The following is an 18413-nucleotide window of genomic DNA, read 5'->3' as shown; positions in this document are numbered from 1 at the left end:
ATTTATTATAATGTATTTTCCAATAGTAACAACCATTATATTTTACTCAAAGTATCTTTCAAAGACGAGCTTGGTGATATTTTTACAAAAAATATATTTTTAGTATTTGTTAACGATAACCAGTGCCATTATGCTGATTTTCATTCAAATTTTATTTTGATAGTTACTTTTATGACTATTGATAATTTTACTAATATTTTTGTTTTTATATATACATATATATATATATATATATATATATATATATATATATATATATATATATATATATATATATATATATATATATATATATATATATATATATATATATATATATATATATATATATATATATATATATATATATATATATATATATATATATATATATATATATATATATATATATATATATATATATATATATATATATATATATATATATATATATATATATATATATATATATATATATATATATATATATATATATTAACCTGTGAGTACAAAAAGAAAGATCTGTTGAATGTAACAGCAACACATGCAGTACAAAGCATTTCTCATGGGGGATAGCACACTTCTTGACTGCTATCTTTTAGTATTTTCAATAAGGTAATTTATTTTATTGAAGCTTTTAAGATAGATCACCCAAGCGAAACCCATAATAATAAAGAATTTTAAATAGAGAAAGCAATAAATGAAATTGAAATAAAGGGCAAATTATACAAAAAGGAGAATCATATCTCTATTACACCATGTAAAATTTCCATATGTATAATTTGATAATTAAAATGTAACTTTGTTTTAAATTAATGATAATGTTTTATAGTGATTTTTAAACAATGTGAAATTTTAATTATAAAATGGAAAATCACAAGGCTTCGAATATAAATTATATTTATAATTTGAATTTTTTTTTTTCATTTTTCTGTTTGAAATTATTTCTAATCAGGGGTTTTTCTTGGTTGGTTGCTTACATAAAAACCTTCAATAAAATGTATGTCCTTATTGCCAAGAACTCTTTGCGAGACACTGACCTGTTAAATCATTGATTTCTCTCTGGAAAGTCTGGTAACTATCCAAAACCCAGACAAACTTATCAAGTCTGGACGGAAATCCTATATTGGAATGCGGCCAAAAAAGGGTAAATTAGGGAAAATCAAGTAGCAACACACTCTTGGTGTCCCCGTAAACTATTTTTAAAAAAGCCTCTTATTTTTGTGTTGAATATTGGAATCAATAACCAGTTGGAGATATTCAATGGACTATGGAAATTTACAACATTTTGAGTGTGCCCAAATGCTTGTTCACAAATCTGGACTATCTCCAATTAAAGGAGTTATTACAAGAGTTTCTGGTTAATAAAAAAGCTTCTTTTCATCTCATAATAGATGTCTCTAGTGCAATTCTAATGATTCAAGCATTATGTTTTGAATTTGAACAATATAAAGAAGTTTCAAGAATTTGATTAGTGTGGTTTTCCATCAAGGGTAGAATTGGTGAATGTTACACGTGTGTAAAGTTATCTCTTAAACCAACCTATGACGGTCGTTAGCCTCGTAAATGCCTAGACTTCATATTCGTCTTCATCTATGTTGAGATGTCAAAAATTATATAACTATAGGAATCGCAAGAAAATAACTCAAGAAATAAGGTAAGACCATAACCTTGAATGCAGTATTGAAAATAACTTTGATTTCATATATTATATGTAACACCTACTCTTTGAAAAAACGGTATTTTAAAACTCTTAATTAATATTTCAAGTATCCTTGGCAGACAACACCGCTGAATTACAACGCGTTGCACTAGTAAATATTGAAGGATTGTAAAATAGTTTTTCTCTCTTCACGTTGACAAAACTGTTAATGTAAAAAAGCTGTTTCTAAACGCACTTTATAAAAATGAAAAAACTAAACAGTTTTGTGGTAGTATCATTTACGTAATTTATTTTTATTGATTTGTCGTTTAATTTGTAGAACTCTATTTTAATTTATGTTGTAAGATTTAAAATTAATACATAAAATACGTTATTTATGTTTGAAGTTGATTGGAATACTCTAAAGTATTGCGAGAATGACCTTACTTATTATTTTGATAATATTTTTCGGGAATTCTCCTTTATGAAGCACTACGCATGGAAATTAAATCAACATTTTGAGTGTGTCCAAATAAAAGCAAAGTTCTAATGATTCAAGAACAAGGTTTCTAAATTGGTTCATATACATAGAACTTCCAAGAGTTCGAGTAGTGTGGTTGTGAATAATGGGTAGAATTAGTGAATGTTACACGTGTGTAAAGTGATCACTTAAACCAGCCTATGATGGTCGTCAGCCCCGTAAATGCCCAGACTTCCATATTCTTCTTCATCTTTGATGAGATGTCAAAAAATAATATGAAATTAAATTAATGTATTTATACTTCACACATATTTCAAATTAACAACATATGAGTAAATTTTCAGAAAAAAATTGTTTGTTTTTGCAAATAATATGAAAATTTTAATTCAATGACTTGTTATCAAAAATTTGTTAGTTAAAATACTTTAACATAATACAAATTCTTTGAAATACAAATATATTTTTTAAAACTGCGTTTATAAAATTCTCGAGTAACAGTGATGAACTAATGACAAAATAACAGTGTGTAAAATATTAAATGAATAACGTTGTTTAAGTAACGAAAATTTTCAAATTGGTAATCCGTCTCCATAGTGTATTGACAGTACGCTCGGCCAACGTACTGGAGGTCCCAGGTTCCGTTTCCATGCGGTGGGTCAAATAAAAATGATTTTTCACTCTCAAATTTAATAAATATTACCCTGGATTGGTACCTGAAGCGAAGCACTGATCACCTCCCCTTCGCGTGTTAACGATCAAGATAACACTGTGTTTATATGATGCAGTGTCTTATGCAGCATTGGGTGCGGTTAAGGGTTTGAATGAATGAATACACATTTTTTCTTAATTTATGCAAAAATATGTAGGTTTTTTTTATTTTTATTTTAAATACAGCTTCTTTACGTTGTCACACCCTTAAAAAATATCAGAATAAATACTTGTTTTTTTATGTTGTACAAAACAAGCGTTTAATTCCTTAGAGGGCAACTTCGTGATCACCATTTTAAAACTGAATAATTTATTTTCTTTTATTTCCACCGACAATACCAGCTAAGTTTGTAGGGGAAAGAGAACTCTTTCTTTTTTATAGATCTTTTTATATATGGGAAACAATGTCCAGTTGACTAATTCGGGATAATTACTTGAGTATACGGAAATTTGACTATCGGAGACTATGATCACCAGTCACTACAGGTCTGTTACATCAAGTCATCATAAAGAAAAAAGAGGATTAGAAACCCCTCTAATAAAGTATTTAGGTTCTCTCAGTTAATAATTTTCCGTGTATTGGCAATATTAATTTATATTTTAAATTTCTTGTAGAGTAAACATTTATATTAGTTAGTTTATTATTAAGAAATAATGTCTCTCAACCAAAGGAAAATAGACTAATGATGCGAGTCAAAGTTTGAACCTTACACAGTTCATTGAAATTAATGGAAATAAAGTACTTATTCATAAATATTAACAAAAATATAATTACTGTATGAATGAACAAAAAAAAATATTACAATATCTTATATTAATAAAACTGTAAATTGAATCAAACAAGAAATGAAAAGAAGTAGAATCAGGTAAGTTATTGAAGTTGAGATATATGGGAATAAATGAAGAATGATGTGAAGTATGGTACAGTTGGGATTCCAAGGAGAGATTACATGTTTCAAGCTTTTCTTGAATATCACCAGAGATTATTATTTTTTTCACATCGAGTGGTAATTCATACCGAACTAACTCCCCCTAACCGTTATCTGCACTCAATAGTGCATAATGCAGCATCGTTTTAACGCAGTGTTATTTTGATCGTTACTTACACGAATGCAAGCTGATCACTCCTGTGCTTCAGGAACCAGTCCAGGTAAATATTAATAAATATTAGGTACATTGAAAAACCACGGAGGCAGTATAATGTTACGCGTGCAATTCATACCAGTCATCAAAATTATAATATTTAACAAAAATACACACAAATTTTTAAATTTTTACTAGTATGTGTGTAATAAAAATACTTAATTGGTTATAGTATTGGTTTAAGTATTATGATCATTTTCGTGAAAAAGAGGATTATTGGTGTATTTAGTTCCCTGATTTTTTCGTGCATTAGGTGTGTAACTCCTGAAAAATCGCGTTACCTATAATTTCTCGTGGTATACTCTTTCTTACACTAGAGTTTCCGGGTAGCTATTGGCTATATAGCCGAAGGGGGTGAGAATGGGTCGTGAAGTCTCGTCGGGCTGTTGGGAGGTCGGTTTGGTCGAAGCGGGGTGGCTCTAACGGGGCGAAATGGGGTAGGACGGTAGGCGGGTGCAATGCTATTGATTTTACGGCGGAACCGACGGCCTATCGCTGCACGCAAATACCTAGCAGTCTGTGAAAGATTTCAGATTTTTTTTTGACTTCTTAAAGTTTTACTTCATTTTATTTTATGATTTTTTTATTACTCTATTCTATTGAAAATCTATTATTAAGGATCAAAATTATAAAAAAAAATATTTCTTTTATTCACTAATGACTAAAAAAAACTTCTACGCACATATGTATAAATTTTTGTATCATTCATAAGTATAAAGAATAAACAATGGGTGTAAGTCTCCAAGCACAAGAGCTTTGTTTTTTTTTTGAGAGGAAAAACGTAACTAGTATTAAGATATGTTTAAAGTCTGGCTCATGAATTAAATTATAAAATTTATTATTACTTCATTAAATAAACTGTTACTATATACCATATTTCAGACCAAAAACGAATTGTTTAAACCAGTCAATTCTAAGCATAATCATTCAAATAAATCTTCTAGATATTTTACATATTTATTGTAGTAAAAATTAGAGTTATATCAAATTTATTTTATAAATATCAAAATATTTAATAAAATAAAACTCTCTTGTAAATGGAACACAATTTTACAGATTATTCTCATATTTTCTTAAGTAAGATAATTACCCCCAAATATTCTAATTTTTTCATTTTAAAAATTGATGTTATCATGATTTTATTGATCAAAGTTTTGTTGAAGATGGTATGATAAAAGAAATACTTTTTTTAAATTTTAACTACGTAAATAATTTTTTCGAAATGTAAGACAGTATTCCCATAATATAAACGTTTTTATAAAAAAAAATTCCCATATCGAGAGGAATGTGTCAAATTATGATTTTTTTCTTTAATACCATTTGATTAAAATCATTAATAACATTTGATTTCAAAATTTTACACAAATTGGTATTTCCAGTTTTTTAATCCTTATTTTTATACCAAATGAAGTTTTAAACAGTGTGTCTGAATAAAGAATATTATTTAAAAAAATCGTACTTTCGCTTTAAACGCAATAAATTATCAAATAAAATGCCGAAAGTTTTTCCAAAATTTTCGGGTAGCGTAAAGTATTTCGTATGACTACCTTAAATCGTTGGGATCTCACTTCATCCCCCCATTTTATGTAGCTTCATTTCGAACTTCAAACCACGTGCACCGGAAAATACCGTCGCCTAAAGGCATTTTTACCCCACAGAATTAAAAAAGGAAAATATAAATAACCAGTGTTAAATACGTACAATATTTGGGCTTTAGAAATGGTTTGCGAAGTATATTGAATTTAAACTTTATTCGAATTACGTACAAAATTTTGTTTTATAAATTTAAATTTTACTTGGTAAATACCACTATTTTTTAAAATCCATTGTGACACTTGTTTTGATGCATTGCACATCATTTTCAAACACAATATAGTATTTGAAATCGACGAAGAATCCATCAAAACACGTGTTATAATAGAATTTAAGAAATAGTGGTATTTACCAAGTAAAACATATAATTTAAATGAATAGATATTACCACAACGTTACTGGCAGTTAAATAATATATCAAAATATTGGTAAGCGATGCGATAGTAAGTTTTGTCAATCTTCATAATATAATATTAATAATAATAAATAAAAATAAAACCCTTATCCGCACCCCAATGGTGCATAGGGCACTGCTTCATATAAACGCAGTGTTATCTTTACATATGATCGTTTACATATGAAGGAAAGGTGATCAGCCCTCCGATTCAGGTACCAGTCCAGGGTAGTATTGAATATATATTACAGTGAAAAAAATCACTTATATTTATCTAACCCCCCTTGGGAATCGAACCCGGGATCTCCAGAACGGTAGCCGAGAGTGCTGACCATTACACTACGGAGGCAGACAATATATATAATATTACCACAACATACACAATCAAATATAATTTTATTGAAATAATAATAATAAAATAATATTATGTGTACAACATTTTCAGTGTCTCCAAATAAATGAATGTAATCCAGGATTTGGACCTCAAATACAAATAAAATAGTTTCTGCTTGATAAAATGCTCCTCCATAGATGTCTCTAGTAAAATTCTAGTGAAGTCAAACACAATGTTTCGAGTTTTATCAATATATCGAGAAGTTCCAAGAATTTGAGCAGTGTGGTGTTTAAACTAAGAAAAAAAGAAGATGATAATCTGAATACCTCAAGGGTTTTTGATCTGTCATTTGGCTGGCTTAAGTGATCATTTTATACACTTGCATCACGTGCACTATTTTGCCATCATTGAACATCCTCATTTAATGTATCCATAAATAAGATTGATGATTCTGTCCTCCTTCATGGTGTAATAGTTAGCGTGCTAAGCTACCGCGCTGGAGGTCCTGGGTTCGATTCCCAAGTGGGGGAAAATAAATACTCTATAATTTTTATTTTATATTACCCTGGACTGGTCCCTGTAGCGCAGAAGTGATAATCTTCCCTTCATGTGAGTAACGATCAAGATAACACTGCGTCAACGTTAACGATGAAGTGCCTTGTGGAACGTCAACTGCAAAGTCAACGATACAGTGCCCTATGCACCATTTGGTGCGGATAAGGGTAAGAAAAGAAAGAGTATTGAATACAATGTGTAATAATACTGGTGAATTTCGTAAAAAAATTATAGGTAAACATCGATTACTTTGAAAATTTAAATGAAGGGGTTTTAACAACGGTACGGTAACAAATTTATTTTAAGATCTGCTTTTAAAAATACACCATTCATATGAAGAAAACAATGGTAAAAATATTTATAAAATATTGCGTTTCGATGACCCTAAAATATCACTCCTATTTCGCCACAAATGACCCTATTGACATATCGATCATAAAAATGTTTTTATTTACGCTAAGTGGCATTTACAACGCACGCTGTAACCGTCGCGTGTCTGGGGACAACTGCTTTTAACTGTGGAAAATTTAAAATAGTTTGATCTTTTATCTCGTATTTTATGTTTCAAATAATCATTCACATTCTTAATTTAAATTTTACTCGGTTAATACCACTACTTATCAAGTAAAATATATATATTCTTAGTGGTATTTGCCATGTAAAATTTAAAGCATAATTAGATGGATATTGCAGCAAATTGACTCTCAAATAGTTATTGAAATAATTTAATGATTATTGACTCTTTAAAGAATTCATTATTTTTAAAAAGTGATTTCTTATTAACCCTCCAAATAAAAATAAAAATATATAGGATGAAAATATTTAACAAATTTATGTGACGAATTTAGTAGTAGTTTGAATAATCGAAAAAATTTAGGTAAGGAGTCACAGAACAAATAAGTAAGGAAAGAAAAGTTAAATAAATTTATGAAGGAAATAGAAGCCGAGGAAGACTGAAGAAAACTTGGCAAGATAGGAGTCGGAATAATTAACTGATATGTATGAGAGATGCACGAATGTAGAAGAGGCAAACATTGTTTGGAAATACAGCTTGAAATAACGTTTTATTCATTCTGCCTACCGATATAGGAAAGCGGTGTGTTTAATTTTTTAAATACGTTTTTAAAATCCAACAAATAACAAATTAAAATGGAGAATATTTATTAAATTGAAATCATGTTAGGCAAAGTAATCCTTAAACATCCTGGTAAAAACAGTGTGTTATCGTTTTAACCGCTTTATTGTAAAAAATAAAGAGATATTTCTTTAATAAAAAAAAATTATAATTGTTTTTATACTAACTCAACTCATAAAATCACGAAAATTGTATAAACCGAATATAATATTTGTACACAATCATTCCTGCCCCGCAAATCCGATTAATTTACGATTTGAGTCAACAAATTGGAAAAACAAAGCGAGTCTTGAGAGAAAATGTTCCAACAATAGATGTCTGATAAATTAAATTTGATTGAGTTAACCATCTAAAAATACAATTCTGCTCCAAAGAGGAAATTTCGCGGACGCGTGGGTGAAGAGTAAAGGCAAAATAGTTATAGGTCACCAAGCTGTTTCGTGTTGTTTTACTAACCTATTTTAAACCCCAAATTAACTTCCCTCTATACAAGTTTGAATAAGCTTAAAAAGCTAAATCTGTTTAACCTTTTCGGGAGTAAAATAATTGATGCCCGGCTTTTTCTGAGGGGGGGTTCTTTTTACAAGATAGTTTACTAGTTTTTTTTAACGAAATCTATATAAGTATTATGAAGATAGAAATAATGTAAAAAACTCACTTTCTGTCGTTTTTTTATTATTATTTTTGATGTAAGAGCAATTAGAATAGTCTTCAGCGTTTAATCGATTTCTGATTTGTTTAAATTTGTAAAAATACTAACACGTTTACGAAATAGCGAACGACAAAAATTTCATTATTACCACAAAAAAATCATTTTTGCCCCATATGAGGTAATTCACCCCGGTCGCCCGACTGCTGTATTGTACGAAAAAAAGTATCTATTTATTTAGATTGAATTTCGACTTATGGTAATAAAAAATCACAATCTAAAGAAAAAAATAATAAAATGTAGGTTTTTTTTTAATAAAGAGATCTATTTAACGTTTTTTTTAAATATTTATTTAGCTCTTAAAGTAAACGCTTAGTTTTTTTATTTGTTTGAATTTAATCTAAATGGAATCAAACACAAATTCACATAAATCGAAAACCAGCGACGTTTTTCAATTATCTAAAGAGATCTCACGTTGTTTGCTAAACAAAGCTATACTTCGTCTGTTGTTGGGTCTCAAACAAAACAAAATCAGAAGCGGTTCCAAAATTGATGGGGACAATTTAGACCATTTGGGGCTTATTCATTCAAACTACTTTCGATCTTCTTTTGTGCACAGTTCTTTTCATTGTCCTTTCTCATTACCGATCATTAAATCATTTGTTCCCTCAAACCTTTAGCTCTGCCCCGAATCTATTAGAATGAGAGTTCGTCAATTTGTTTTTCCCCCCTGCATTGCCTGTAGTTATAACAAGCTACTTTTCATTTCTTTATCTTCAGCGACGCAAAGGATAACACCGATTAAAGTACAACCCTTTAACTTGGAAATTTACACCCTCCAGTATTTTGTGTTGAGAATGAAATATGAATATAAGATTTGTATCTGTACGGAAACATATTTTGAAGGGGAAGAGTATAAATTTGACAGTGGGATCGAAAGGAAATTGGATAAGTTTTCAAGTTTATGTAAAAACATTTTTTCAGGAAACTTTTCACCCAACAATAAAACCATATTTTGAGCATTCAAAAAAGTTTATTCAAAGCTTATTTAAAGCTTTTTCAACGTTACAATAAAGTGAACAAAAAAGTGTTTGAAATAAAAAAACAGCAACCACATATTTCATATTTGTTTAGAATGCTTGATAAGCAATGAAAATTTTAATAAAATATTAAACAGCAATGCAATCGAAAATAAATTTAATACTGTGTGAGAACGGAATATTTTAATATGAAATTTAAATTTTTGTATTGTTTTTCTCTCTACGTCTCTAACACTAAATCTACATGCGCATTTATTTAAAGTTTTTTTATAAATTGAAAATTCAGCCTCAAAAATGAAAAATTTAAAAATTATCATTTGAAGGAGATCTGGAATACCGTCATTATTTGGAGCTTGCATTTATCATACTAGATTTAAGAAAAATAAATTTGAAAACATTTTGAGTGTATACAAATCACACGAGTTCACAAATTTGGATTTCTCCACTAAGAGTTATTTAACATTTTTTTGACATATTGACAAAGATGTAAGAATAATATGAAAGTTTAGATATTTACAGGGCTTACGAAGAACATCATGAGATGGATCAGATATGAATAATTTCAAAATTTGAGTACCGCGGTTGTCAATCATGGGTAGAATAGTGCATGTTATACGTGTGTAAAGTGATCACTTATTCAACTTTTGACAAATCGTAAGCCCTGTCAATGCCCATAGTAATATTTTCGTCATCATCTGCAAAAAGATGGCAAAATTGATTTAAAATTGAACTGACGAAAATGTACTATTAGACTACGTCACTATGAACTTTTAGTTTTAACGCAAATCTTTCGCCAGAGCTACGATGCTTTAAATGGAACGTAAAGTAGTTTGCCAGAGTGTTGTGTTTTATTCGTGACGCATTTCCTCTCAGGCTGCGGTTCTGTAAATAGGGGTTGACCCGCAATAAGGCCTCCGCCGTGGGCTTGACGTAAGAATGATTGATGCTACCGAATCGTTTTGATCGACATCATAACTGCCGGGAATAAACTCAGACTTCCGCTTTCGCTAAAACATTTTCAAAACCAATTAGAAAGAAAGAAAATAATATACCTACATTGTTAAATAATAGTCAGTTTTTATCCAACTAATTTGACTTCAAATTTATTAGAAGAAAAGTGAATTACTGCTATAAAACAGAGCCTTCCTCCAAGAAACATGTGCTTACGCTAACGTCTATTTGTACAATTCATCCTTCCACCAGCGAAAGCTTTAGATCACCATGTCGGGTCGCGGAAAAGGAGGCAAGGTGAAGAAAAAGGCCAAAGTCCCATTAAAACCATGGTGCTCAGTAATTACTGAAACTTAGTTGCAAAAACTAGCTGAATTCAGATTTGCAGAGCAAGACCAAGGAAAACTGGATGCGATCAAGTTTGTCAATTAGTTGGAAGTATTTGACAAACCTGATCGCATCAGTAGTTATGGTTCATGTAAAATCAATACCTGGTAAGTCACCAAACGAAAAAAAAAAGGAGAAAAAAAACAAAGATTTATTCACTATATTTTTAAATATTATAAAAAAATACAGAAAAAATGCACGATCAAGATTTTTAAATCTTTGAAAGTGTTCAGATCAGGAGTCAAAACAATCAGTGGGTATATTTGAGGAGATGCATGAATGTGGTAGAGACGAAGAATGATTGAAGGACAGAGTAGGGTAGCGTTTTATTCTCTCTGCCTGCCCCTGCGGAGAAGCGATGAAATGGTTAGTTAGTTCAAATAAACTATGTGATGGAATATTATTTTTTTTTAAATGCAAATTAAATTTATTAATGCAAATATACTCGTATTAGGAAAATCATGCATGCCATAAGTAATTTACACAAGAATAATGAATGGTTGGATATTTTCTTATTCTAAACTGTGTAGACACGCTAATATTATTACCATACGGAATCGTTTTTAGTCTCTGCAATAGAGTAATTCCCGAATTATCTAGGTTTTTTGTGGACTCCAAATTGGTTAAGCAAAATTAATTCCGACTTTTTATAACGAAATATATAAAGTAAGGAATGTAAAATTAAAGTCATCAGTAAAAAATTAAGGTCTTCAGTAAGATTTCCTTAATCCTAGAATATAGGAATTGTTTCAATGTACCTAAATACGGGATTGTCGTAAAATGTACGACGATAAAAAAACCTTAGGTACATTTCACTAAAAGCGCTAGCTTTAAGCATTTAAAAAATAATAGGAGCATATTTTTTTGAGAACATTAAATAAATCACAAACATTATATATCAGTTAGATACAAACACTCATTACAGATATATGCACTGTTTTATGATTTGATTTTACTCTTTTAATTGATAAACATACTTTATAAAATTTATTTTTTCTTGAGACACCTACAGGGTGATAATGAATAGTATAAATTTAATTCATTGATTCGGCAGTGACTTTGTGGTAAAATCTATCCATTTTTAATTAATGTTTTACTAAGTATATACCACTTTTTCTAGAAATCTACTGTGACACGTGTTTCGATGCATTCCGCATCATTTTACGGTGTTTGAAAATGATGCGGAATGCATCAAAACACGTGTCACAGTGGATTTTAAGAAATAATAGTATTTACTAAGTGAAACATTAATTAAAAAATAATAAATTTCACAAAGTATGTTTACAAATGAAAGGGTTACGATCAAAATAAACAACAGTACATATATTATCTACAATAAGTGTTTCTATTTCTAATAAGATTATGAAACTAAAATAAAAATAAATTTACTGTACATTTAATTTCTGTCCATATTATGTTTATTTGACAGTTCGCTCCTGGTAGTTTAACAGTTATGTCTTAATTTGACAGTTTAGAAAAGGAGAGTAAAACCCACGTGTTTATTATGTCAGTGATAAATTTCCGCATACGTTTCGTTGTTGCTAGTTTGGCAGTTTACTTTAATTTGACAGTTTCGTTTGGTTAAGTAAGTTTGGCGCAAACCCAAATGTAACAGACCATTCTTAAGTCTGTTTAAAGATATTTAACTTCAAGCGCGAGGATAATGATTATTTTTGAACTCATAATTGAGTTTTGACTGAACTTCGTATTCACTGATACATAATTTATGTCGACTTATGTTTCTTTTGTATATTCGAATATTCGTCTATTTTTCAAATTATTACTTGAGTCTTTATTACGTAAATTTTTACTAGACCTTAGTATTAACCGATACATGTTTAGTGTCGACTTATGTTTTTTGTGAAGTATGCGATTATTGTGCCTATTTTTTAAAAATTTGTCTTTATTGCGCAATTGTGACTGGACTTTGGTATTTACCTAAGCATATTTTGTGTCGATTTATGTTTTTTGTGTAGTATGCGATTATTGCGCCTAGTTTTCGAATTTTTATTTGAGTCTTTATAGCGCAATTGAGACTGGATTTTTGTGTAGTATGCGATTATGGTGCCTTTTTTTCGAATTATTATTAAAGATTAATTGCAAAACTGTGACTGGACTTTGGTATTTACCTATGCATATTTGTGTTGACTTGTGTTTTTTTGTGTAGTTTTCGATTATTGTGTCCGTGTTTGGACGAATTATTTGAGTCTTTACTGCTTAACTGGACTTTGGTATTTACCTATGCATCTTTGTGTCGACTTGTGTTTTTTTGTGTAGTTTTCGATTATTGTGTCCGTGTTTGGACGAATTATTTGAGTCTTTACTGCTTAATTGTGACTGAGACTTTGGTATTTACCCATGCATATTTTGTGTCAAATTATGTTTTTTGAGTAGTATGCAAGTATTGTGTCTATTTTGGAATTGTTATTTGAGTCTTTACTGCGCAATTGTGACTGTTTTTTTTTATTATTTACTGACACATGTTTTAAGACGTTTTTTTTTATACAATTGGCTAAATAATTATGTAGGTACTTAGAAAAATAAATAAAATAAACTTCATTCCATTTTTATGTTATAAATATGTTTTTTTAATATACATGTAAATAAGTAGATAAATATCTGTAAAACTGTGTTTCTGCCTTAAAATTTGTCTGTTGTGATTTGCCACCTCAATACTGGTGAGCTGAAGCCACTATTAAGGCAACCCATGTTGTCGAAAACACAACTCATATCGTTAACTTGAACTCAGTAAACAATTGTTACATTGGCTGCAAATAAAATTTAAAACGGGTAAACAAAATTTGTTGGTTCTATGTCTATAATGTAAATGAATGCAATAATTTTTCAAGAAAGTAAATGGCAAAGCAACATGATAGCGTAGCGTAAACAAAAAAAATAATTGAAATTTTCCTGTGAAGAGGGAAAACTAAAAAAAACTTTTTTTGAAATAACGCTTTAACTTACAAACTCGTAACATTTAGATAAAGGTTAGGAGTTTCGATCAGTTAAAATATTTTAGTACAAAATTAACATATTTAAAGTACCAAAATTGCTGTATTTTACTTTGTTTTATTTTACCTACTCTAGGCAAATACTAACTGCTGAAACGCGAATTAATTAAAATAATCATGCCATTCCACAAAGTTTATGTCAAATCAATAAATAATACTTATATGGAGAGCTGGAGTATCCCTTAGCGATAAAATAAAGAGTTCACGCATTCGTGGAAGTCGAGATGTAACTGATATCAATAGTAAGGTAGATTTTTTGATGGTATGGGCACATAGGACGTAGAGAACCTGAATTTATTGTAAACCAGGCGACCGCCATGGATCTTCCTCGAAAGACATCTAGAGGAAGACCAAAAACGATTCACAGATGCTACAGAAAGATGATATGTTTCGAAGGCATGACCTAGGTCACGTTGTATATAATAGAAGGATCTACAACCTAAGGAAAAAAAGAGCTGACCCCAATAGTCTACAAATACAATAAGTTGGGATGGAGCAAGGAAGAAGAAGTAATATTTTGTATAATAATTAAAAGTTGTTTTACCACTCGATTCTTGCGTTTTAAATAATGGCTCAAAAATATGAACATTAAAATAAATTTATTCATTTCATATGTCAAAAATAAATTTGATAGGTATGCAACCCTAACTACCTCGAGTCACATATCGCTCACTCCTTTCAAGAACGTCATAAATCAAAACACTAGATTTTTCAGGAGAACGTTTTTAAAATTTAAAAATAAAATACAATTTATTAAAAATGAATATTAAGCCACTTATTGAACTTTTTACGGCGCAACAGATTTTTTTAGGTTAATCCTGAAGGTTTTTTCTCCATTGAAAAAATAACTAGTTTATTTTTAAAAATAATTAAACAATACCTTTTCATCAAAATGCAAAAACAACACTTTCTGACCTGTGGCGGATAAATATTAAGTTAAAAATATGAGTCTTTTGCTGGGATATAGTAGGTACATTTCCTGGCCATTCCAAAAACATGCACGACTGAAAATTGACGATTTTTTATTTATGACGTTTTTGAAAGGAGTGAGAGATGTGGCAAAGGCGACGAAATTGACCAGGCAATCTGACGCCATACCCAAAGAAAGTAAGCCTTCGATTTAAATTTGACTGTTGTTTTGTTGAACTAAAATAAATTAATCAAATCATGGTATATCACAGAGAATTGTCCTTGAGGTAGAATTTTAAGAAAATGGCGATACTTATAGTATTCTTTTATTATGAAGTACTTATTTATTAGGTAACCCTTACCATAGCGTGCAGTAATATTTAAATTAGCTTAGTTCAGAACATGAAGATTTTAAAAATATATATAAGTTAATCAATCATTTATTAAGAAAATAAACCATTCATCCATTATTCGAACCATTAATCAAAAATGTTTTCCAATACTTAGCAATTTCCTAACCAAGGCTGAGGAAATAATTTATGAGAAACAAATAAAAAAAAACTAAGCAAAAGCTTCGAAATACGAAAAAAATTAAATTAGTGAGTTCTTACTTTATGAACCACTTTTTAAACTGACTTAAGTATTAAAGTTTGGTTAGTAAAGTACTACTACTACTACCATCACACCATTTCCCCGCAGGGGTAGGCAGAGAGAATGGAACGCCACACTCTTCTGTCCTGACATACACTGCTCGCCTCCTTCACATCCATACATCAAAGTTAGTTAGTAAAGTAATTCGTGTACAATGAGAATAGTAAGGTAGAGGAAAGGCGATTGAGATGATATGGGTACATAGGACTTGGAAAATCTTAACATATTGTAAACCAGGCCATTCATTGAACTGGACCTTCCTCAAAAGACATCAAGAGGAAGACCACAAATTCATGGATGCTGCAGAAAGATAATATGATTCGAAGCCATGACCTACGGGAGGTTGTAAATAATAAAAGGACCTAAAACCTGAGGATAAGGAGAGCTGACCCCATCAGTTCACCAAGACGATAAATTTGGATAGAGCAAGGAAGAAGAAGAAGTTTTAAAGGGTAAATGACATTTTTTTCCGTTTATTTAAGAATACAACTGAAATAAATTCTTGCCTTTTTTAATCTCTAAATTGCTTAAGATTTGATTATCTCACCAAAATCTCAAATCATTAACTGAAATAATGTTTTTTTTTCCAAAAAACACAAGTTTAATTATGAAAAGTTTCACGCATCGTATTTTTTTTGTTATAGAACTTGTGAAGTTCATTCGATATTCCGTACACGTATTTATTAAATGGGAAAAGAGGAGACTTACCTCGTTCGACACGTGAACTGAGGGAAGAGGTAACCAGTGATAGCCAATGGCCTTGTCCCAGAGCATTCCCTTGTTCCAAACCTCAACCAACAAGCCCGCAGTAACGTCGTTTGTTTCGCTGCAAACACACAAAAACAAAATAATTATAATCTTTAACAAGCAAATTTAATTTCATTAATATATTCGGCAGTCACTTTGTGTTAAAATCTATGCATTTTTAATTAAAGTTTTATTGGGTAAATATCACTTTTCAGTAATACGGTAATACTGTGATTAAAAATGATGCGGAATGCATCGAGACACGTGTCAAAATAGATTTTAAGAAATAGTGAGATTTACCTACGAATAAAATTTTGAATTATAAAAGCAAATTATAATTGGAATGTGTCTCAAGTTGATTTAAAACATGTATTGTTCTTCCCTTTTTATGAAAGAAAATGGAAATTTGAGAATCCCAGGGCTTACGACCTGGCATTTGGCTAGCTCAAGCGATCACTTTATACACTTGTGTATTCTGCCCATGATTGAACATCCATACTGCATTAATTTTTGAAGCCTGTATAATCATATATGCAATGGTCTTTTGCATACCGGTAAGGTTTTCGAAACATTCGTGAAGTGCAGACTTCCATCTTCTTTAAAAAGGGGGAGAATGATAAATGTTTCATATCAATTTAAGACACGTTTAAATTTAAATCTTATTCCTAGGATGATGACTTTCCAGTGTTGGACATAATGAATAATATTTACATTGTTAAAAAAATAAAATTTAAAAGAAAATCGATTTTGTATTTCAAAAATTTCTATAATATGCTCCTATTTTACATCAAGCCATTGAAAAACAGAAATGAAATATAAAAGTGCTATTCATAAATACATAAAATGGACAGATCTGATATAATCAGCCACGATAAAATATGTGCAAACCTAAAAAAATATGCACATTAAAAAAAAGTTAAATTAGTTGATATATATAAAGTTAACAGTTCAATTTTTTATGTTCCTAAAAAAATAACAAAATAAAATGTTATTGATTAGATTCACAGTAAAAAGAATAGTTATACGAGGAATGTTATTAATATTCATATGTTACGCATGGAATTTTGCTACGTTAATTAAAGCCTGTCACTTTATGGTCACATATGAAATATTTACTTGGTAAATACTACAAGTGTTTCGATGCACTCAAATTCAGGAATATGGTGTTTAATAATGATATGAAGTGCATTGAGTTCAAACACGTCACAATTTAGTTTAATAATAAATGTTATTTACCAAGCATTTATCCAATACTGATTATTTCATAATGATATTATCTATTATATATTCTCTCGTTATTTGCATGAAATCACTAAAAAAATATTCGTTGTATTGATGAAAATTATTTAAGAACAATTTGAATCATTTTGTTTTGCTTACTTTAAAAAAAAGTTCATTTTGCTGATGTTATTACATACAAACATGATGACAACTTAGCTATTGACACAGACAAAGGAATCAATTTGTTTGTACAATAATTTTTTTGGTTTTCAAAAATTTTTGAAAGTAGGTACTTAATTTTACAATATTTTTTACGTTAAAATTTGATTTTGTTCTATAAATTATGTATGGTACTTACCAAGCTCTAAATATTTACGAAATGTACCTAATTCAAAATTTTATAACTTTTTAACGTATCGCTGTCAGAATAAAACGAAATATTTTTTAAAAACTATTTCCATACAAAGCCATGTTTAAAACGTTGACACGTTGAAATAAAATGTAGACTGAAAGGAGGCATACAAATGCCGGTCAAAGTAAGCTGTGGCGTAGGCAAGTAGTATAACTGACTCATCGGTATTTTCGTCAAAACCATATTTTCTTAATCATCCTTTCTCTCGTTCCATTATCTAAAACTTACGATTTATTTGTAAGCGCATTTAAACGGATCTGTGTCATCATATCATATCAAAATCCCTTTTTTTAGATTTTTAAGTAGAAAATACTTAAGATTAAATATGACATATCACGTATTATTTCTTTGAAATCAAATGAAGCCAAAAATATTTGCGAAACCAAAAATTATCGAAATAATTTTATATTTTTTTACAACTCTTATGTACATTGTACAGTAAATTTACTGAACGCGTATTACGCGTGATTT

The 18413-nt window shown here is 29.7% G+C and overlaps 1 protein-coding gene across 1 annotated transcript in view; it reads right to left on the bottom strand.

Moving 5' to 3' along the window:
• Positions 1 to 18413, bottom strand: part of unc-13 (protein unc13 homolog) — a 480145-nt gene that overhangs the window by 429640 nt on the left and 32092 nt on the right. Inside the window, exon 4 of the mRNA XM_088270463.1 lies at positions 16271 to 16388. Coding sequence (XP_088126589.1) covers positions 16271 to 16388 — 118 coding nt within the window. The remainder of the gene's footprint in view (positions 1 to 16270; positions 16389 to 18413) is intronic.

The sequence above is a fragment of the Brachycentrus maculatus genome, unplaced genomic scaffold (genome assembly GCF_059751285.1).
Source record: "Brachycentrus maculatus isolate JH-2025_06_01 unplaced genomic scaffold, ASM5975128v1 h1tg000027l, whole genome shotgun sequence".
Classification (NCBI taxonomy): domain Eukaryota; kingdom Metazoa; phylum Arthropoda; class Insecta; order Trichoptera; family Brachycentridae; genus Brachycentrus; species Brachycentrus maculatus.
Note: the sequence above shows the minus strand (reverse complement) of the source record. Positions and strands in the feature narration are given on the sequence as shown.